The sequence below is a fragment of the Crocodylus siamensis genome, chromosome 9 (assembly GCF_052110815.1).
Source record: "Crocodylus siamensis isolate JL-2025a chromosome 9, ASM5211081v1, whole genome shotgun sequence".
NCBI lineage: Eukaryota > Metazoa > Chordata > Crocodylia > Crocodylidae > Crocodylus > Crocodylus siamensis.
In genome coordinates, this window is record NC_143403.1 from 65,683,126 (window position 1) to 65,706,954 (window position 23,829).

Consider the following 23,829-nt stretch of genomic DNA (forward strand, 5'->3'; position numbering starts at 1 on the left):
AAAATCTTTCATTTTTTTTTCTTGGTATAATTAACTGACTTCAATAATTGCAGCAAGGGTGAGTTTGTCCCTAGATCCCTAGAAATGTTTCTTGCTAATTCCTGGATGATCCACTTGGAGTTGAAAAGCTTTATCCATAAGAGAATTCCCCACGCTGTAAATGTTTGGCAACTGGAGGGTATGTGTGCTAGCTGCTAAGTCATCGTCCCAATGATTTTTGTGCCACTTTTTGGAGGAAGAGGAGGATGCATTGTATTATATTCTCTTTGTGGTTGCTGCTGTCCAAGGGTGTTGTTGCATGTTGAACCCAAAATAGTCCGGATAAAAGCTTAGGTCCTGCCAAGCTTTGGCTCCTGGTGCACTGCCTAAATTAATATTTGAGTCTAGCTCCTTTTTATGGCACGTTAAAAATACATGAAGGTCTGATTTAGATATAGTCTTGCCGTGTGAATATGGACCTGGATCTTAGTTTTTGGATCCAAACTCCGATGTCTAAGTGGAGAATACATTCGGCTGCTACTAGTGCACCTAAAAAAAAATCTGGAATTTAATCTGCCCTTGTGCAAAAGTACAAAGAGCCCAGAACAAACCATCTGGCCACAAGGTGAACATTTCTCAAATTAAGGAAAGCAGGTTCTGGTTTTCACTACTGAACTCAACATCTGGCTCCCCACCCAGCCTGGTAGCAGAACACTGCAAAACTCATTTTTAAACAGATAGGCCTGGGCTCAACTAACTTTTGGCTGCACATCACACAAACTATCCTCTCTAAACTTTAATGCAAGCGAAGCATGCTTTACTCAGTCAGAACAATCTGGTTTCCATCATTTCATAGTCCATCCTTTTGCTGCACTATTTCACCTGGCCCTTGGAACCGGCTGGATCAATCTGGGTTTTGTTAGTGAACGCTCAAATCAGACTATTGCTGTATAAACGATGCGGAAGTCTTGCCTTGATCAGTCTGGAGCGGCCTCGCAGCTACTGGCAATCGGCGTCGGCATTGCTTTCCCTTCTGTGGTGGATGCCCTTAGAAGTTCGTTCAGATTGCAGAGATGTTCCCTGAGGAGGTGTAGGGGATCTCTCTGGGCTGGGCAATGCCTCTAAACACCGAAGCGAGCTTCTGGACCCCTTCCGCAGCACGGCACACCAGGCGGCCTCTCTCAGCTGCAGGCGCTAGGTGCTCGTGCCTTTTCTTCTTTTTAGCGAATGGAAAACGTAGCACATCAAGCTCTGTTTCGGATGGACTCCTTTTTAACGCAGCAGTGGTGGGGACTATCGTGCTGAAAGAAAAATCCTGCCATTCCTGCTCCGACAGGACACGTGGGCGGATCTGGGATTTTAGAAAGGAGGGTGCAGAGGCTGTGGCATATCAGCACATGCAACAACACAGGGTTTTCTCTAGTTAAGGAGAGGGTAGAAGCTTTACTAATGAGGTGGGGGGAGGCAGCAGCACTCCATATTATTGCCTTTAAGGTCAACAGAAAACCCCAGGTGTAACTCTTGCACTGTGCATTGACTTGCTAGAGCACGTATGCATGTGTGCATTTATACGTGTGCTGTAAAAGTATGTCTCCATCGCCTCACTTCAGCGGGTTTCCATTTGCAGTGCGGAAGTGCATGAGTGCATGTATGTGCGTGTAGTTAAAAAACAAACAAACCCACAAGCTAGGGGGGGAAAAATAGTCAAAGCTCATTGTCTCCGGGGTCCTGTAGTCACGATAAGTGAATGTCCCTTTCCGATTCAGCCTGATCCAACAAAATTTAGCCTCCTCGCGCGTCGTGACAGCGCCTATACTCCTTCCCGGCCTGTCCTGCCTGCACCTGAGCCCACGTCGCCGCACCTGAGCCCACGTGGCCGCACCTGCCTGAAGGTTTTTAGCTAAAAGCAGCCTGCAGAGCTGGCCAGGCAGCAGAAGAAAGGGTAGGGGGACAAGGGCAAGCCCCGGACCCCGCAAGAGGAGAGCGGCTGGCGCGGGGAAAGCTTCGCAGGCCCTGCCCAAGCCCGCTGCTCGGATGTGGGCGCAACAGGCAGCGGCGGCCCCCCGGAGCCAGCCCGGAGCGGGGGCAGGGGGCTGTCGGGGCTTCCTGTGCCGCGGGAAAGGCCGGGCTGCCCAAACACGACCCGCGCGCGGAGCTCCGCGGCCGGGGGCGGCTGCGAGCTGCCTAGCGGGGTGCCCCGGCGCCGGGGCTGGCTCCGCCCCGCTCCAGCCCCCGCGCCGGGATTGGCGGCTGGGCGGCGGGGGGGGCGGGCTGAGCCAGCTCTGTATTTATTTCCCTTGGCCTCCGCGTTGGTTATTCCTCCAGCCCCGGCGGCTGCCCCCTCCCCGCGCTGCGCCCCGGCCCGAGCAGCCCCGGGGCCGGGGGGTGGCCGGCCCCCGCGCGCATGCCGAGCCGGAGCGGGGCCGCCTCGGGAAAGTTCCGCGCGGCTCCTAAAGCCCCTGGGCCGGCGCGGGGGGGATGCGGCGGCGCGGAGGCGGCGGCCCCGCGGGGGCCCGCCCGCCCGCCCGCCCCTGAGCGCGGCCGCGGGGGCCGGAGCGGCAGGATGTGGCCGCTGGTGCTGAGCCTGGCGGCGGCGCTGGGCCGAGGTAGGAGCCGGGCGGCGCGAGGCGGGGCGCCCGGAGGGGGGCGGCGGGACCCCCGCTTCCGCGGCAGGGCAGGAAGCAGCGGCGTTGCCAAGCGCCGAGTTCAGGCTGCCCCCGGCCTTGGGGGGCGGGGGCACGCGTGCAGACCTCCTTGGGGTGCCAAACCCTCGCTTGCTTTGCAACTTTCTCCTGGGTGGCCTGAGACTGGGATTAATTTTCTGTGCCGGGGCGGGGGGGGGTCTTTGGTCATCAAGAAGGTGGGACTTGATTTGTGCCTGAAGAACTCGGACTCGGCGGGAGCTCGGCCCCCTGCGCGAGCCGGCCCGCGGTGGGCGACAGCGGCCGAAGGGGGGTGACTGACACCTTTTGCGAAATATGCCTCGCCTCCACGCGGTGAAATATTTTCAGAGAAGCTGCCAGTACCTCGTTGCCTGCGAGGGGTCCTGGTGGCAAGGTTTCCAGCGCAGCCCCGGCGCGCCGCGGTTAGTGCTGTGCGCGTCCAAAAGCTGCATTCGTGTTGGAGGCTGTTGACTGGAAAGCAGAACTGGGCGCTGAGCGCAGTTGTGTGTTTCTGGACTCTTATTTCTGGATGTAGTTTTCCTTTTCCGCCTTTTTATCGTCTGAACAAACCGGGGAGGGGAACCGGGTAGTTTGCATGTGAAATGTAGGGATGAAACTTCAGCACCGCAAATGGAAACCCACTGAAGTGAGGCGATGGAGACGTACTTTTTACTTGCTGATGAGTTCGTTTACTTTGCAGAGCTGCAGGTTTGAGTTGTCAGATACGTATTTTCATACGAGCAGTGTCTGGATCAATCTTCCTTGCAATGGAAGTACTAACTTTTACATCATTGGGTGGGTGCGTTTCAATCTGCAGCCTTCACACTGTATAATTAATGGGGGATTTGCATGTTATTGCAACTTACTGTAACCTTGAAATAAAAGTGGCATCTGAGTCCTACACAATGTATTATTTGCTTTGTTTGCCAGACGTTATAATGTGCATTCACAACTTTTATTCTTTAAATACTACTGCCCCCTCTCTGGATCGATAAGATAACCTGGGCAGAAAATTAGATTTAGTAAGGCCTTTTCTGTAAGATTAAAACAGTGGGGGGGTGGAAATGGTTTTTTAAATGTAAGTGGCGAGCTCTCATTAAGACCAATATATTTTTGAATCGGACAAACATGAGTCAGTTATGCCATTAGTACTTCTTCTGGAATCATTCATACTGTTTCTCATTTTTTGAGCTGATAAAATGCTTTGCTTGATGGCTTGGTCTGTGTGTTATGTTGTAACTGAGCAAAGTATTCCACATCTCTGTTTTCATATCTGTCCATCGACTGAAATCTTATTCTGATTTATACCAATCTGGAAAGCCAGTGGTTTCTAGGGATTGGTATTATAAACCAGACCATCCAAAAGGTTGATTTAACAGGAGGAAAATTGAAAAAAAAACAAAACCAGACTTGATTATTGTTATAGGGCATAATTCTTTGCTTGATGCTGGGTTCTTGCTAATAGAATGGGTTTTTTTTTTTTCCATTTACGATGTTATGACAACGTTTTAGTAAAAGAGATGTAAAATCTTTTAACGTGCTGTAGCAATCAGCTGGCTATTGTGTCTAAGTCTGTTACCGATTAACCCAAACCGTGGTAACTTAGCTCCTTACTGCATGTATCCTAATCTTTGGGATAATAATATTGCCTTTTTTTTATCGTGTAAAGGGAGAAGCTAGCTCACGTCCAGGAGATGAAACGCTGTAATATTTTTCTGCATTGAGTTTAGCATTCTTAACATTGTGACGGCATGCCTGTATTTAAACATACAGGATATGGGGGCATAATTCCCATAATTGTCCCCTTGTATTCCACACTTTTAATATCAGCTGAGTTTTCTTGAATCAAGTTAAGTACCCAAATCGTGTCTTCATTCAGTTCGGGGGTGTGCCATGGGTACTAGCTATGGAAAAACTTCTTTGGTTGTAAAACTTGTAGCTGGCTGCAGCCAAAAATAAACCGGTTCAACAGGGGCGTTTTGATTTTAATGCTCAACGGTTTCTCGTTTAGAAGATGAACCCTGCTCGTTTCACTGGGGATTGAACTGGGCCTTTGACGTTCCTCTGAACGGCAAACTCAGCCCAGCGCTGTGTTTCGCTGAGCATCTCTTGGGATGAGCCAAGCGCTCTGAAGACCCTTCCCACGGGGGCTGAGATTGAGGGGCATTCTGCGCCTTTACATGTTCGGGGGCATCAAACCTGCATCAAGAAATGAAGGCTCGCTTTAAATATCAAGCCCAAGGTGACATTAAAAACGCAGTAACAACAGGGGACGATCACGGTGGCTTTTTCTTGTCTGTGTTTGGTTTTTCAGAGCATCCCCTGCCCTGCCCATCCTAGGCTGGGGAGTCGCTTTCCGAGGAGATCAGCTCTGGCCACAGAGCTTCTGCGTTGAGTTTCTGTTTCCCCCCCGGGGCCGAAGACCATCTTTATGAATGTAAAGACTTGGCAGCTGGGTTAGACAGGATTACCTCGTACTTCCCTCAGGCGGTTCCCTACAGGCTTGAGATGTGAGAACTCCATTCTCATGATGTCAATCTCCTAACACGGGGAAGAAAAAAGGATCTCCCAGGAAACAAAAATAATACAACTGGATTGGTTCTGACTGTCTTGGATAGAAGCAGAAGGCTGTTTGGATGTGACAAAAACTCTTCTGTTTCGTTTTAGATTATTAATCTTATACCCTACTGTTTGTTGAACCCTCTTAATTGGTGTCAGTGACATCACAGCTGTGTGTAGGGGTAGAGTTTGGTCCTACTTTCGGTCTCATTGATTTCTATGGGGTTATCCTGATATCAGAATATGACCCATTACCCAGAAGTACTCGGGTGCTGCAATCTGGAACTCAGCAAAAGATGGATGTTAGATGCACAACAGCCAGATTGCCTGAGTTTACTCTTGTCCCCGAATCTGTTGGCTTCCCTGGGAATAAGAGGTTTACAAAAGATGCAGGACCAATTCTGTCTTCCAATAAGGGGTGAAACATTTCTGTAAAAGGTCCACATGCAGATTGCCTTCTGATGTCAATGGGAGTTCTGAGCATGAAGGTTTAGGGCTCAAGCTAATGAAAAGACTCATGTGCTTGGAAATTAGGTACTGAAATACCCTGGATCGGCATCCAAAACTGAGAGTTGCCTTGGCTGCTAGTACAGTACTTCCAAGTGTTGGGCACCTTGGAGGAAGATCCAAAAATCGTACGTGCCGATTGAAAAGCCGACTAGAGCTAGACACTAAGAAACATTAAGCATAAGGGTATGCCTGAACTCCTATATTTCCCTGCAGCCTTGACTAGCCCTGGTGGGGTGGGGGGCATGGAGGTGGAGTTTGAGATTCTTTTGTGAATTTAGGCATCGATGCTGTCTTCTCCCTCCTGCCTCCCCAAGGAAGTCCTACTGCATCCCTTTTAAAATACAGTGAGAAGAGGAGGCAGTGGTCTCGCACCTTGCATAAAAGTCCCTAGCAGTTAGTCCCCTGGCTCTAGGAATTGGGAAACCCAGGTTCAGTGCTTTTCTCAGTCCAAGGGGGTGCAAGCCTGTGCTTCTCACCTTCTAGGAGAATGCGTTGACTCCCGGACAATAATCAAAGCTGCACTGGAGGAGCTGCTGAAGTTATTTCACTGTTTTGCTTGTCTGTGGAGTGCGGCTCCTTGCTTGCCATGCCTTAATATGCAACACACCCGCTTCAACAGATTTCTCCACCTGGCTTAGCTTAAACTTGGTGGTTGGGGTACTCTTGACCCCTTAGGAAGGCACTTAGTTCACATCTCCCCTTCCTGGTTAAGTACTCTAACCACTGAATTAGTATCTTCAAGGTGGACAGGGGCAGCGGCACCCCTTCCAGCCACGTTTGAAAAGAAAGCAGCTGCAACGATTTTTGGTAGGACACCTGACTTGGTCAACCTGTGTTTGGTGCTCTGAGCGAGCGTGCCTCCGGATTAGGTTCCTTGGGATTTAGACACTGCGGCGCCTTTTTCTTCTGGATCTCAGTGGACCTTGGTGGGAGCTTAGCACCTGGGAACTTTTAGCCCAAATGTGGAGGTGCCCGAGAGTTGTGAACACCTCAAAGCTTAGGCTCAGTGAGGCCTTTTTAGATCGTGGGTTTTTGACTTAGAAGCTGGACATCTTGCTGGCCCTAGTGAAACCCTTCTTTTGATCTGGTCATTAGTGCAAATAAGAGTTACGGCAACATGCGTGTTTCACTACTGCTTATTTTGGAGCACTGTGGGACTTCATTAATCAGGGGCAGCTGTGCGGTATTTCACTTTGTACTTATAATGAAAGATACTTATGTTTTGATTTGAGAGCATTTTCCTTCCCTTTTGGCCGCTGTTATCCCGAACAGGAGAGCTGGGTTAACTTTCAAGGTTACGATGTCCTCTGGACGCCCCACTATATATAGAGGTTTGGATTTAATAGGAAATGAATTTTCTTTTTCTCTTCGTAGCCATGTTAGTAACACTTTTGGGGATAAACTGTCAAGGTTGCCGGTTGATCTAGCTGTGCAACTTTCAATCGGTATTTATGGCTGCGTTACCACCTGCTGATCTGAAAATGGGCCCCGCGTATGTGTGAGCTGATGAGTGACTCGGCAGAAACAAAGCACAGGTGCAGCTGACAAAGGTTTTTCCTCCAGGCCTCTCACTTTTATAGCCAGGAATCGAAACAAGGTAGCAAAAACCTCCCCAAAGTCACAGAAATGTCCCCCAGTGCTGTGAAGCAGCCGTTCTACTTTCGTTCTGTCCTTCTGTGGATCGCGTCGTCTTTTGAGCCGTTACACACGGGTAGGGGGAAGCTAAGTCGTGGACGACCTCTTAGTCGGTATTGTTGGCCACGTACGTCCCACCGAGAGCCCCTAGGAAAAACTCCATGCTGCCTTCTTTTCATTTCAGCACAAATGGAGCAAAAATAATAGATTGAGACTAAACTAAAAGTTCTGCAGTGGAGGCCAGGTTTTATTTGTCAGCCTCGATACCTACTTACTGTGATTTGGTTTCTAATATTTCCCTGTATTATTCTCATTTTTTACTTCTGCCTTTTCTTTTATTAGTTCCATGGAAAAGCCGGGCTCTGTGACACCAACCAGTGTTTTAGATATTAATAAAAGCAGCTTTATTCAATAAAGATCAGTTTTATTTAATAAAGGAGAGAATCAAAAGATAATCTGATTTTTCATGCTGCATTCACATTAAATCAACCTCCTGAGGTTGTCGTGGATGCCAAGTCTGGTGGCAGTCTATCACTTGGTCCTGGGATACGTAAACATGAATGTAGACAGATTGATTGCAGAGAGACTGAAGAGGCAGCTGAGATTCATCACAGGTTTAGTTTATCAAGTGTTACATTAAATTACTTGATTTTTTTCGCCCTTCTGTGTAATATTGCTTGTTGCATTATTAATGGCAGTTCAAAATGAAGTGAATTTTAAATAGTTTGGCAACGTGTAGATAACGCTAATTATTATGAGCAACAAATAAGGTTTTGCTCATAATACGAAATTATGACCAAAAATTCAATTATATGAGTTGAAATACAATTTTGAAGGTGCTAAACTGTTCTTTCCCCTTTTGATGCCAAATGAGGATCATCTTGGGTCTTATTTATTTTTTTAAATCAAATTCCAGCAGATTATAGTAGCCTGATGGCCCCACGTAGGCAATGGATTGAGAGTCGGTCATTGCTTATCCTCAGAGTGGGTGCACCCTCAGCAATGACCATGGAAAGCATCTATCTCCCTACTCCACCAGTGTGCATCAAACATTTTAAAAAGGCATGAGCTTAAAGACCTAACACGGTAGCTTAGTCTCTGTGCCTAAAATCTGTCCAGTGGAAAACCAGCTGAAGTTAATGCAAAAACTTGCGTTGACTTCACTGGGTGTTGACTCCAATGCTCAGTTCTTCGATTCCTATATGACACCTTCCACATGGGTGTCAGCCAGCATCAGTCGGGATGGTGCTTTCTGTTGTACAGGCAGTGGAATGACCTGAGATCATTTTATGAAACGGGAGAGTCAACAGTGGCTTTTCCAGACCGACTGTCACGAATGGAAAAAGGCTCTGTGAAATAACGTAATATCACACTTTAAACTTTTTCTTTCTTACCAGTCCATTGAGCCTTCCCAGTTTGCAGTGCTGCAAAGCATGCAAAATGAAATGCTGGTTGAGACTGGCTGTGTGAGAGAGAGAGAGACAGCGGTATAAAGTGTAGAGTGCTGCAGGCTGTCTAAGGGGAGCAGCGTTACAGAAAAGAGCCAGTTCTGTAGAAAGGCAGGCACTCGGCACAGTGGGAGGGATAGGGCGAGAGCCAAGCAGATGCATGGAGAAGCGAGCGGCACATTCAGTTCGCCTCGCTGCATACCTGCCATACACATGTGCAGGGGGAAATGTTTAATTTAGCTACGCCGGCTAGCTCTAAAGCATGCCTTATGATCTGCATGCTGCCAAGGTAGGAAGAATATTGAGCAGGCTCCTGGCAGAGAAGTAAAGCAGATGTCCAGATAATCACACAGAAGAGGCGGCATGTCCATTGTATGCCAAAGAAATCTGTTAAATCGGTGAGCTCAGTCTCGTCTGGGCCTTGATGATCTCCGAACTACTTTCTTTGCTATGTCCTATCCCTCGTTTTCTTTCCGATTAGGTTTATAAAACGTCCCCACCCTGTTCTAGGTCTGGTGCAGTCATTTAAGGAAAGAAAATACCCAGGAAGAAAAATCCTGAGATACAATGAAGTAGAAATAAGCTGCAAAGCCATCAGTTCTTAAAATGATAAAAATCAGCCCAGAATAAACAGTAATAAAATAAGGTAGGCAAAATCCTTCAACCTCCTACCAGCCCAGTTGTCAAAAGTCCTGGGGTTGGTGGAGGAGTCTGGTCCTCCATACGCTGCTGGGGATGGTGACTCATTCCTTTTGTCTTCGTGGTATGCAAATGCTGCCGATTTGGGTGCATTATAACAGTCTGAGAGCCTCCAAACAAAACCACCGTATTTATCTTTTTGAAGTTCTGCATCTCTCCTCTTCATGTAATAAGAACCTTGCTTGTTTAATTTTAATTATGTAGTACACTTCGGTTGTTTAGTTTTGCTGTCTAGGGCAATGGAAAACATGACCGTGAAACTGTAAAAGCATGAGAAGAAAGGCATTAACCAGCTTGAGTTTTATGCTGTAAGGAACCTAACTAGTGTGCCTATATCCCTGTACCCCACAGAGTACACCCATCATAACCCGCATACGGCGTATGAAGTAAAACGCAGCCTAGAGGGCAACCCTGGTAAAAAAAAAAAATAAACAAAAAACCCCCCAAAAACCGTATACCCAATCTTATATTCTTTACTCAGACACACTCTCTCTTGACTTTAAGGCTGCAGAACAGAGCTTTTAATTTGCTATTTTGGTCACAGAAATGTTTTGTCACAGCAGGGTTGACTTTTGCTCCTACGTCGGAATGGAAAAGGAAAAAAAAGAAAACCCTTAAGGAAAATTGGACTTGATTTTGTTGCAGCGGATGTCTGTTTTTTAAGCTAATGGTGAGGAAGTGCTCAGCTTTTACATGTTTCTATTGTAGCAAACCAGTGGGAAATGTACTTGTCACATTTGGGCCTCCTGTTGTCCCTATAATCTTTAGACAAACAACAACCATCGACTCTCAGTTGTCCAGGTCCACTAGCAGAAGCCAGTATCACTTGAGCTGAAGGAGGCTCCCCTTGGAGGGCGAGCGCTATAGGGCCTGTGACACAGGCTTTTCTGATCATGGGCATTAGCATCAACCTACTGATTTTCTGTAATGCAAGTTATCCTACCTTGTTAAGCTTCCCTAGAGGTCACGGCTCATAGGATGACACAAGACTAACCCGGTCTTCCATAAATAGAGAGTACGGGCATGTATACACACACAAGTCATGTTGAAGGAGGTAGTAATGCCACGTCAGGGGGTCCACACGATCTGCAAATGCACTCAGCTCTGGCTTACGACTACTTGAGCTTTGTTCCTAAGCGCTTGTAGCCCGTTCCTCTCAAAGGCCTCCAATCCACCGTGCGGATCCGTGCCTAATGGCAATCTGACGGTGGGTAGGAGCTAGACAGCAGCATGGTTTAGTGGCCAAAGGTGCAGAGCTAGGAATTGGCACGTACAACAAGGTTTTTTCCAGCTCTGCTACTGAGTTGCTTTCTCACCTTGAAATCTTCCAAGTCTTCAGCTGGGCTTCCAAAAGTTGAGGAAGCCATACTGAATAGCATTGTTGCAGAGGAGCTTGAAAGCTGCCACCCCTACTAGCTTTGGGTTAAGTTGAAGTGGACTGGCTTCGGGTAAAGTTCAGCAGGACTGAAAATCGCGTCACTGATGGAACAGTTGGAGATGCAAGGAATAGTTTACGCATCCAGGTGTGCGGGGGATTAACATTTTATGGAAGAGATGTCCCGCACCGTTATCAGCAGGGCACAAAATGATCGTTTGCCTTTGCCCTGTGGACTCGGTTGTTTGCCGGTTAACGGCTCTGTTAGTCCGCGTAGTTTGTCCTCGTCTTGGGGCAAGCACTTACGGGGACTCGTGCCTCTCGCTGGATTCTGTGCTCTCCTTCGTGGTTCACTGCGTTCCCTGGAGCAGTCGTCTGAAATGAGATTATTTCTTGCATGCTGAAGACTCGCGCACAGTGGGATTCTTTTACGTACTTCTGACTCTTTGACACCATCTGCCCCAATAAAGTCATTTTAATGGGTTTTCACTGTGCCAGGCTGCACGGCAGCCCAAAGCATCTCTGCGTTACCAAAAAGAAATGAACATGAACAGCAACCCACTACATATACCCATTAGCTTACCGTTTAATTAGGAGCATACCATGTTGGCTGCCTGATGTTTTCGACAGGGGGAATGCGTCCCCTCGATAGGTTTTCAACTTTGGTAACGTTCATAGTTTAGAATGGCCTTTTAATAACACTTTGCATTTGTCAGCCAGATTTCACAAGAGCATTACAAAGCCCCTCGCCCAAAACGAAGCGGCTTCTGCGAGGCGGGGAGCGCCTGGCTCCATTTTACAGGGGGGGAACCTAAGGCATGAAGGAGCTAATAGGGTACAATGAGGCTAAGAGAGGGGGAAGCGTTGTGAATTAGGAGATGAGTCCTGAGCTCGGTTGACTTACTCTACAGCCTTTGGGAAATCCTTTCACTTCTCTGGTTTCCCTCCTATCCTGTGCCTGGGTGTAAGGTTTTCGGAGCAGAGGCAAGTCTTTTGATAGGTATTTTACTGAGCATTTAGCCCTGATCTCAGGTGAGGCCTGTAGGGTTTACTGTGACACAAATAATAATAATAGCAGTACTAGGCATCATAACACTGCAGCCTGGCTTGTGTTTCTGTGCTCTGACCACTGGTCCACATTAACTACCTAGTGACCTGGGAGTATTAAGTCTCGGGAGCGCAGGGAGGCAGAGGGGAGGAGACAGACAAAAAGCTAAGGCAATGTTGAACACAATCACGTGATTAAAAGATCTTAACTCGCATCCAACTCAACAGCATTACAATCAGTAAATTATCTAAACATCCCCAAGCAGCAACACTGTCAAGGAAACGTGTCTGCTTTTAAGGAACTCTTTATGTCATAAAGATGTCTTTATTTTTCTCTCCTTTAAACTCCATGTTATGGAAGTATTAAAGGAATCCCCTTGATTTTGAATGTCTCTATTAATAATGCAGCAAACCTTTTCCACGAGAGATTGTCTGTTTAGCAGACAGTGCAGCTCTGAGCGCGCTTTGCTTTCCATCCCTCCAAGTGCTTGGATTTTTATTTAAGCTCCTGCTTGCCAATAAGGTGCAAATGGAGATGCAGTGGTGGCACTGCAGAGGACAGGAAAAGCAATGCGGGCCCGATTGTGTCATTACGAGTTGGACAACACAAGATGAAGCAGTGGAATCAGCGGATGCTTCTGGACAGTTAGGACTAAGTGATTTGCGCAGACTCAAACAGCAACCCTTTTCCCCCATCCTTTTTCCCTCTGTACTGAACTACTGTGCCTTTTACCCCGGCAGCATTTCCCTGTACCTCCTCTTTGACCTGTGCAATGCTGTACCCTCTTTCATTTGCATGTGTTCAGGGAGCCAGTTCTGTGTATCGGAGCCTGCAGCACTATTTGTGTATTGCTGAAGTGTACGCTGTTGTGTGCGTGTGTGTCTTTTACTGAAGCCTCGCTCTTCTGCTTTTTGAGTACACGGCAGTCTTCCCTGCTACTGCAGTATTTCGGGTGCGTAGATCAGTAGGTTGGAAAGGTCTTTCCATAGGCCTCCGAGACCCATTCTGCAGCAACAAGGCTCCGTGAAGCTTTCTCACCCAAATGCGCCTATCAGCAGTCGTTAACTGGAGGCCTTTGGCATCTTTGCTCTCTGGACCGTGTGTTCGACAGTTTTGTTTGTGAGAGAGTTGGAAACGTGCCTTCTCCGCAGGAGGAGCATCGGTGGCTGTCAGTTCATCATCCTGGACGCCGCAGTCAGCAGGAGAGCGCCACCCGCGGAGCCTTGACACTGCTCGCATTTTGTCCCATTTCCAAGTTTGGTTACAAACTCAGACCGGTTTCCTTGAAGTTTCAGCAAAACTGCACCTACGTTCAAGTTTTTCTTGCTTATGGTTTCTATGTGGGATTCATGTGTGGTGTGGGGGTTTGTTTTTTTGGGGGTGGTTTTTTGTTATTTCAGCCATCAAATGTGGGGGGGGGGGTTTAGATCCAAAACCTAAAAATGGTTTTGAAATGAGATGGAAGGAAAGAGTGCAAATCCAGCATCATAGACTTATAGAAAATGAAGGCTGGAAGGGACCTCCAGAGGTCATTTAGTCCAACCCCCTGCTCCAAGCAGGACCAGCTCCAACTACATCATCCCAGCCAAGGCGCTGGGTTTTGAAAACCTCCAAGGATGGAGCTTCCACCACCCCTCTGGGTAGCCTATTCCTGTGTTTTACTACCCTCCTAGTGAGAAAACCCTTCCTAATATCTAACCTAAACTTCCCTTGCTGCAACTTGAGACGGTTGCTCCTTGTTCTGCCAGATGAGCTCAAACAAAGCAGATTTTTCCATGAACACGCTAACAGAAGGAAGGGCCGGGTGGCATCTTGACTGCCTGGTTCAGAGAGGTACGGGCAGCTTTGGATAGCGTCTGATGAGGCAGGTTATTGCCTATCGATGCTCATGCCTCTCTGAACCTCTCTGAGTTAGTATCTCAGGTGCTGCTCTGCATACTTGCTGTCTGACTTCAGATTAACATGGCTAACCACCTCTTGTGAATGCCCTGATAATTAAAGACCTGCATTTTTGAAGGCAAAAGGTGGACAGCCCGATATTTTTGACTAGTGGATCTGAGTCTATATTGAGCCTGTCTTCCTGCCCGCTTACCTCCCTCGCTCCCTCCTTCATTTGTGTAATGCAGTAGTTCTCACTCTTTCTAAATGCAAGGCACCCCTCTGAAAATCCTAGCTCTTATTTTCGCTCCTTTTTTGACTACAGAAAATTAATAGAGCAATTTTCTGTTGCAAAGGACTTGGAAAGACCACAGCAGGTCACAGTGTTTTTAACGCTATAAATTCCTATTTGAAATCTCTGGGTTTATCTTATGAATCATATTCTCACACCTAACAGTGTTAACAGTGTGTGGCACTCCCCGGTACCATTGAAAGGATCTGAAGGCACCACAGGGTGCTGTAGCACCCTGGCTAAGAATCACTGGGGTAGTAGATGAGATGCTAAATAAGGTTTATGCATAGGGGCTTTGATGCCTAAATATCCACTAGTGGTTGTGCTGTTTTTTTCCTTCTGTTCTGAGGTCACGTTTAAGTTTCTGCTGTAAAAAATGCCTGCTGATTGATTTATTTATTTTGAATAGCCAGACTAAATTTCTGCCATTAAAGTAGTTAAGATATATAAAGGAATCAGCTTTTTATTTATGACTTGAGCAGCAACAAATAAGAGTAATGGTGCAGTTATCACTGTGGAAGCATCTTTGTTTGATTTTTTTTTTTTTTTTTTTTTTCTTCTTCTTCTTGGCATGTCAACTTTTTTTCTCTCTAACATTTCCGAGTTGAATTGTGTTTACCGCTTTGAGATCTTGCTCATGTTTGATAGAGGAGGACTAAGGAGAAACCAATACAAATGCAGGTAATACTAAAAAAAGCGGATGGCATGAAGAGAAGCACCTCATGTATTTTATCCTCAGTAAGCTTAGAAAAAGGAGAAGATGAACTTTACAGTGTAATCTCATTCTTGTAAGAAACCAAATGAAATACAAATTAGATGAATCAACTCTTACGTGGATGGAAAACCCTACTCTGAGCAGTTGTTCGTGGCTCAATCTCCAACTGGTTGATCAGGGGGTTGTACGTGGTTCTGTGCTAGATCTAGCACTCTTCTATATTTTCAGTGAATTATTACATTTTCAAAGGATACAAGCTAGGAAGGGTTGCCGCAGCTTTGGAAGATGCAATTAGAATTCAAAAATCATTTTGATAAATTGGAAAAATGGTCTGAAAGAAATTGAATGCAGTTTAAAGGAGGGCAAGTATAACCAACCTGTAGAGAAGAATTGCTAACTGTAGATTAATACAAAATTGGGAATGTTTTGCTAGGCAGCAATTCTACAGAAAATGTTCTGGGAGCTGTAGAGAATCATGCACTGAGCACGAGTCCACAGTTTCATACCCTCATCCAACGTGGTGAACATCGGATGGGGCTATGTACATAAGAAAGTCATGCGTGAGACGCAAGAAGTAATTCTTCTACCACTCGGAGGGTACGTACAGACGTTACGCTTGGATTGACCTAAGTAAGGCCAAGGAGAAGGTGAGCTAAACCGTTTCTGGGAATGGGTTAGCCAAAGCTGACAAAGGTCTGCACACGTGCAGAGCACAGCCTCAAAAGCCCAGGCGTTACATTAGCCCCAGCCCTGGGCCTGTGCTTTTCCTCTGACTGGGCTACTTTTAGCCCCCAGCCCTCTTTGCATCCCTGGATGAACAACTGTGCACCTCCCTCCCATCCCCAACCCTTGAGACCCACCAACCCTCCAGTCCCACAGACATTTTAGCCCCTGTTCCTTGATCCCGCCTGCCTGTCCCTTCCTACCCCATGTCACTTAGATCGACTTCCCAGAGTGGCTCCTAGTGCCAGCAAACTTCTGCACAAGCAAGACCCAGATGGCTTTAACGTTTGGTGTCCCCACAAATGTTTGCATGTACCCGAAGTAACTGTGGCAAGGCCTGAGCTGATGTTGAGTCCAATCTGAAAGATTGGACTCGACTGGAGAGAGGCCAGAGGAAAGCAACACAAATGATTAGAGATTTAGAAAATAATAAAATATGACCTATTGAGACAGAAGGAGTTGGGTTAGGTTAGTTTTGAGAGAAGACCAAAGGGAAGCATAGTAGGTCATCAATATGTAAAAGGTTTCTGAAAAGAGTAAGGGACGGGACAAAACAGGAGAAATAATGGGCTTACAGTTTGAAAAAGGGGTTGGCATTAGGGCAGGCTTTCTAACTAGTTCACCAACGGAAATTGTGGAATTGCCATAATAGAGAATTTTAAGAATGGGTTGGACAAACATCTGCGTAGTAGTTGGTCCTGCCTGGGGCACAGGGATGGACGAAACGACTTCTTGAGGTCACTTCCAGACCTGTTTTCTATGATTTTGCATCTGGAATGTTAACAAATGCAGACTTTGGCAGACTAAGAGCAGAGCAAGTGCCAAAATTAAGGACCTTGTGGGGAATGTCCTGTTTGCATCTACTGCAAATAGCTGCTGTAACTCAAGTGCTGCTGCTCTCTGCTCTGGCAGTGGCATGGGAAGAGAGGAAGTATTTTGGGCAACTGGATCAAAAATACATAAAGCTTCCTGGATCAAATTCCTTTTGAATTCCACCTGGAAGCATTCTGGGCCACAATGATACAAAACATTTCTAAGTACAACAGCATTTCCACATGTTTTGGGCCAAACTGTGGGACATCAAAGCCTATAATTGCTTTTAATACGTCATCTTCTCAGTTTGAAATTTCAAAGTGTTCGGATACAATTCTCTACCTGAATAAGCAGGCTGAAAATCAGTTGCTTTGCATTTTTAATTATAATCTGCATTATTTCTGAGCCAGCTTCTGACTGTAGCCATCTTGATTCATTAAAACAAATAGGACCAAATTTATTGTAATATAGGGATCCTCTTTGAACCGTACATTTGTTGGTAATACTGCCTTAATAAGAAATTCGGTATTGGAACAGAATATTAAATGTTAAAATTCTATATATGCTGGAGGCAAAACAGGTGTTTCTTTTTTATATAGAATGGCAGATGAAGCGAAAAAGAGCAGGCTGGCCAAAAATCAGTAAACTCAAATGAGTTTGAAAAAATTGCCATATCCATTTTGCATTGTAATCATGAAAAGATATGTTTTGGCCTTTAAAATTTTTGGATATCTGGGGGAGCCGAAAGGGCGATGCAAAAATGCATGGAAGGGAGTCTTAATAATCTAAAAAAACTAGGATAACTAATCTGTTGGCTCTAAAACCATTACTATTTCTAATTCCAAGCTGAATCAATTTTGTATGAACATCCACCCTTGTCTTACTCTCATGGTCACCCTGAACCATACCATTAGCTGCTTGTCTGCTTGGCTTGTCTCCATTCATTGACTTGCTTGTCAATATTTTTTGATCAGCTAGATCCATTTCTCAGGGATGCCGTACATCCTCAAATTTTGCCACGTCCCTTTCTGCCAATGCAATCCAAAGCCTGTTTGAATCCTATAAAATTATCATAGTAAACTCGGTTGTGTTCTGTTCGCTTCACCCTCCGTTTAATAAGCAGCTGATCCATTTTCCTGGTCTCCTGATCTACATCCATCCTCTTCCTTCTTAAACGCTGGACCTCTTTCTTCTCTTCTTCAATGTTTTTCACAGCTTCCTCAGTAACTCCTGTGTATTCTTGCACTTTCCCTTGTCTCCTTTCTTATAGCTCAGTATTTTTTTGTTGTTGCTTTCCTTCCATTTGCTCAAGGGATGTTTGTAAATCAGGTTGTCTTTACAGTACATCCAAGAATGGAAGGAGTCATGCTATGCAAAAGGAAGGTGAATAATCTCAGATTTGTGGATGACCTTGACCTGATAGCACTGACCAGTAGAGAATAATGTGAGAAAAGAGCTGACAAGTTTACTGGGAAAGCAGGAAATTCAGACTAAGGAGCATCACGGTGAAGTTGCGAATTATAGCAAGGACAGGAAGTAAAATCCAGAGACAAGGAACTAGAACAAACAAAAATCCACGTAGCCTGAGGACCGAGCATCAATGGGGTTTATAAAGATGACATAAAAGGGACAATTGGAGTAGCTACTACTGCATTTGAAAAAATCTGCAAAATCTGGAAAGCTAAAGATATTTTGATTGGAAAAAAAATCAGCTTACATGAGACAGCTATCGTGTTGATATTGGCTGATGGGTGAGAAGGCTGTTATGAAGAAATCTGGCAAATGAAAGGTACTGCAGAAATAAGTTGAGGGTTTTTTAAACAATTAAATTATACGGACATGGCTAGAACAAAAAATAATGCTACTTATAAAAGGAGGGATGCTGTAGTTTGGATACAAATGGACCTGGAAAGGATACCACTTGTGGCAATATATACCAGTGTGTAAGGAAAAAAAGTAAAGGAAGACGAGCATAATAATAATAATACCACCATTCTCATAATATATTATAAGAAAAAGGATGAACAAAGCCATGACACTGGTATAAACTATGCAAAGACTTTGTTTGGCCCCATTGCTGCTGAGCTGGCAGCTGTGAAAAAATATACATCACTGATCCCATTCACACCAGACAAAATAGTAAAAAATAATCCTGTAGAATACAACATACATGTTTAAATGGAAATAATTCCAAGCAAAAAAGCCCACACCCTCTCTCTCAATATCTGTGTTGTAGCTCGTGAATGTTGCACTAGAATTTATTGTCAGACCCCATACAAATGTGGCGAGAGAGATTTCGGGTCTTTGGATTTGTCTTAAATTGCACATTAATCCTGCAAAGCAGTATAATTTACTGAAAAATTATGCCCCTTTGGGTATTTTGCCCATTAAATTATTCTGAGAGAGTGTTTACACTCTGAAAGAGAGATCAGTGGTAAATACAGCTAGTGAATGTCATAGTGTTTTTGAAGTGAAGGGACAGAAGCTTGAGAAAACAGTCCAGCTAATCTGATATGTGGCTGGTAATATATTTTTGCCTTGTCAAATGAGCAGCTGTTCATCTTAAGTTCAGCGCTCTCAAGATCTGCCAATACAAATGCTAGCTTTCCAGTGGTAAATAGCACTCGGTGATTGGTGATTTACATCAAGATCTTGTACCCTCTCCATCTCCGAGGACCGGCGTGCAGAATTATGTGCTTGTAAGCATTAGCTGCGTGCATTGAGGTTTAGCACCAAATTTGGTGGTGTGAAGTATGAAATACTGAGTTGCTTCCTCTGTCGAGAAAGCATCTGCTTGCAATGGGGTGCTGAACGAATGTAACGTTTCTTGGTGTCTCGTGGTGTAGAGAGTTCGGATAAGTGACGTCTAAAAAGCAGTAACTACTTCTGAGAATTGATAGGGCTAGGCAAGACTAACCATAGTGATGAATACACAGGTAGTCCTTTGATGCAATTATTTTATGCGAGTAACGGCTGCAGCCAACATTTGTACTGGTTCCTACATTTAATAAATACGTCCATCAGGAGCAGATGAGTCTCCTGAAAAGTTGGTAATGAATTTTCCATTGCGGTGACTTTTGAGTGGGAAATGTGGTTTCCGTAAAAGCAGTACTCTGTGGGGAAGATTGAAATTTCCCCAGAAACATTCAGTTTTCTGCCTTGAAACTTCAAATGTAAAGTATCTGATTTTATCGAGTTGGTTGAATCTACATTGGGATCTTTCATTGTGTGAACTGATCACAAGTATGTTGTTTTAAAAAAAGTTCAACCAAACTTGAAAGGCATTTTCCTTATTTGTGTAGATCAGACTGTCTCCCATAATTCCTTCTCTCAAGCTGTTTGGTTCATCAGGGAATGCTCCAGTTACACAGAGTCGGTTGATATGGTCTGGCCCATAGTAAATCATGTAGGCAACAGGATCCTGAATTGCATAAGGCCTGTAGCATAATAGAAAACCACAGGTTAATTCTGAACAGACTAAATATGAAACTCATGTAAGTTCGCCCAAACGAAAGGCAAGGAAAGAAAAAAAGACAGAGCTTTCTGTGGGGCAAACCAGGAATATTTTCATCCTTCATTGAGTTGCAAGTGCTGAAATGGTAGAACTGCTCGCAGATAAAGATTTTTAATTTTGCGTCGCCCTACATCCCGGTGCTAAACTTGGATTACGAAAGGGCAAGATTTGAGTTTCGCTCTGTTTTCCGCTCCCTTTGGAGTAATGTGCCATGCGGCCGGTTATGAATTAGAGTTAGCAGAGACAGCAAAAACGAAAGCGGGAATACCTTGCACACCCGTATTGAAAAACGAACACAAGGTTTGATGCTTGGCTTCACTAAATATTTCTTTGTGTGCAGTTTGTGTGCCCTATCTTCAGATGGTAAACTGAAATGTAGCATATGGAATTAAGTGGGTGAACATAACTCCTTATGTATTTACTGTTGATAATTTGTCCCATGTGCTCTTTTCTAGCTGTCTCAACCCGCCCCCCTCCTTTTAGCTTGCTGCCAAAAGCACTTTCCAGCATTCCTCCTTTTTTCTTAATGGTAGCCAGAGGATTTTATAGTTGCCTTCAATGTCCTTCCTTGACCAGCTTGCCAAAGATTATATTGAAATGTTTTTTTTCTTCTTCCTTAGTGGAAGCAGAGTGATTGGTGTACAAGATGTATTTTGCCTTTTACCTGGGACTAGCGGGCCTCGGTGGCATCAATGGTGCAATATCGATGCACTGAAGCTGTGTTGTAGTCAGCATCCAGCTTAGCAAGAGAGATGAATAAAATATTGAGACCAGTATTTTAGGCAGTGCTTTCAGTCATGGAAAGGGCATGTGCCATAATGCAACGGTTGATAATTAAGTATTATTATTATTATCATTATTTACATTATTTCTATTTTGGCAGTCTCTGGGAGCCTCAGGCATGGATCGGCACCATTGTACTTTGTGCTGTATAAATATGGAACAAAGAGATGATCTCTACCCCCGACAGCTTATATTATAAGGCAGAAATAGTTGATACCCACTGTCAGTTGTGTTGTTTCTGGCCTGTTTAGTCCGTCCCCTAAGCAGTTTGCAAAAGTTACACTAGTTTGAGTACGTTAAACATGCTTGATGAGGAGCACGGGCAGAACCGTCTGCATTTACTGATCTTCCTACCTTTTTATGATACGAATACCTACTTTTGTTGCTGTTAGTATGCCCAGTGAGTACCCCACACTTTGGTGGGAAAGTGAGAAAGGAAAATGAATGTGTCGTTTTGAGTGACAGTTGAGTGTCACGCGCGTGAGAGCGTCGTGTGGAGAGGCATGATGTCACGTGCACGAGTGTTTGAGTAGATGCGGTGTAGATGGACAGGTGTCAATCAAGATGTCTGCATAAAAGGGAGCTGATGAGAGTAATCAGCATTCCCTGAAGATTGGATGTCATTACTATGAGATTTGAATGCCATTGCTGGTTGCTGCGGACAAGAACTAGAGGGCCTGTGGACCGATTGTTGAGCGAGAGGCTCGAGTAGGGTCCCAACCCAACGGTGCGGGTGTTCCCTAGAGCGAGCCGCAGTGGATTAGTGTGTAACTGAGTTTGTTAGTGTGGCTGGCATGCATCAGGGTACGTGTGGCAGGGAATCGTAGGGCGTTTGGAGCGTGAGTGTGGACCCGTGTGTTGGGCAATAACGGCTCTCCCCTGCGTTTGTCTGTGTGGTGCGAGTCCGCCTGGCGCTGCACCTGTGAGTGCCCCGGGGACTGCGCCGAAGCCTGCAGGTGTGTGGTGTTGTGCGAGTGTGGAGGGAGGGTCCGGGTGGGACCAAGACCTCCGCTGCTGCGTGCGTGAGTGGTGCTGCCTGAAGTTGCTGCTGCTGCAGTGGGGGAGAAACAGTAATTGCTCTGTAGCACCACCTGCTTTGTATAGCGTGGGAATATTGGGTATAGTGGTGGTAGTGTATTACTGGTGATTGTATATAGCTGGTATTGTTAATGACTGTCGTTGTTTGGTCTACTTGTTATTGCTGATGCCCTTACCCATGTCTGATTATTCACGGCCAGCCTGTGGCTGGAATAGCTTGGGATGGTTAAAACAATGAACTACCCGCCACCTGCGTGCTGGAGGGGAAGATTGTGGGGATTAATGACCAGGCATTTGCTTATCCAGTCAGCCATCCTGCTCTTTAACACTACAGACAGGGTTCTGGGAGGAAGGAATGAGATCTTATTGATCTTCTTATTCTTATCTAAGAAGTTGAGATGAGAAAAATAAGACTAGGAGTCTTGACTCACTCCTTTACAGTCATGTTGTTCTCCCCAGCTGTACCAGGACAACATGCATGAGATCCACGTGCTGAGCTAGTTCATCGGAAGAGAGACTATGGCCGTTAATTTTTTTACTTGGGCAAAAGTGCCACTGGCTTCATTGGGTGTTACGTTATCGTCTCATTGTTGCCTTGGTCTACTTCGAGGTCTGATGGTCTCTACCTCGGCTTCCAAAATCTGCCTCAAATGCCTTTTCTTGTTGGTTCTCACAACATGCCCTGACCTCATTCTCTGCACTCTTATCTTGCTCAGGACATCAGATCTTTTGTAAAAGGCCACAAGCTCTTGATATACTAGTTTAAATTGTTTCTAGAGCTGTAATGAAAGGAAAATTTAGCAAAAAAGGCTGACAGCCTCAGGGAAAGAAGTTATCTCTTGGCCAAGGATATCACTAGTTTGGGTGTCGATTTTTTTTTTTTTTTTGTGCTCCGGCCTTCTGCTCACTTCAGCGTAGACTGAGAACTCACAGTTCGTTTCATATAGGGGGTCATTCAGAATAAAGCAGTTTATAAGCATTCGTTTTTAGGCTGAAATCGAGCTGTTGTCCTGGAAACAATAACACTCTGTATCCCATTACCATTCCCCTGAGCCATCTACTCCCACATATAGAAATTGTCATTATAGAAATCAAATGTGTAACAAGCCTATGTAATGAAATGGAAAAGAGACAGAAGGGAGTAAAACAGCATTACAATGATCACTCAAAATATTTACAGTTGCTGCTCGCTAGTCGTTAGCATTACCATCCCTATCCTCTCTACTAGCAATATTTATTAAGTGAAAAGTGTAATTGGAAAGACAAATGTAGGGAATGACATGCAAACTGGGCAGAGAAAAACCTATAGGAAACATTGGTGGAGACATGGACTCCCATTATGCACTGCAGCAGCCAGCCTGAGAGGAGTCTCTTACTTTATGGGAAATGTAGTCCGAGCAGGGAACCTAGCTGACAGAGACGATCAAAGTGGGGGTGAGTATTGTCACCCAACTCGCTGGAGGTGTAGTAGCAGCGTTTCTGAATTAAAAGTTTGAGTTTTCAGCTGAGAGTCACTGGTTTGGAGCCAAAAAGCTTTAGTTTTCTATTTTTCACTGATTGAGTTGAAATCGCCTGGAGAAGAACTTTGCATGTAGGTCAATATGTGTTGACAGTCAATGAACTTTGGGTATGGGCCAGCTATAACATTGAGCCCAGGTAGCTTAGATGTTGAAGGTGCGGCTTGTCTATATGATGGGGCATGTAGGTGAGGGGTATTGGCTGGGAGAGTCTCAGAAATTCCTTTACTTTTCCAGCTCTTCGCAGTAAGTTGGTGGAGAGTTGAATTCTGGGGCGGTGCCCGTAGGGATGCAAGCGCTGAAGGTGCGAGGCACAGGTGTGCTAGGAAGGGCCCCAACTTTGCTTCCTGACCTCAGTCACATGGATGGAGTCATTATCCATGCACACCAGTTACAGCTGTTTCCAAAAACTCAGATCATCGGCCTTTCATAACCATGGATCTGGGCCAGCCCAGGGAGTTCTGGCGAGCCAGCTTTTTCTCTCCGGCTCTCACTTCTGTATTAAGCATCACAGACCACCATTGTATGAGATGTCTCGCATCTGCCTATCGCCCCGGCAGTTCCCAGTTCTCAGTCGCTGCTTTTTTTCATGAACTGTTGCTGCAACTGAATTGATAAAAGCCTTCATGTCTCATCTGAT

At 45.4% G+C, this 23,829-nt stretch overlaps 1 protein-coding gene across 1 annotated transcript in view; it reads left to right on the plus strand.

Annotated features, from left to right (window-relative positions):
• Positions 1-2,272: 2,272 nt before the first annotated feature.
• TMEM132D (transmembrane protein 132D) overlaps positions 2,273-23,829 on the plus strand; it is a 397,944-nt gene continuing 376,387 nt past the window's right edge. The window contains exon 1 of the mRNA XM_090063064.1: positions 2,273-2,585. Coding sequence (XP_089919190.1) covers positions 2,384-2,585 — 202 coding nt within the window. The 5' untranslated portion in view covers positions 2,273-2,383. The remainder of the gene's footprint in view (positions 2,586-23,829) is intronic.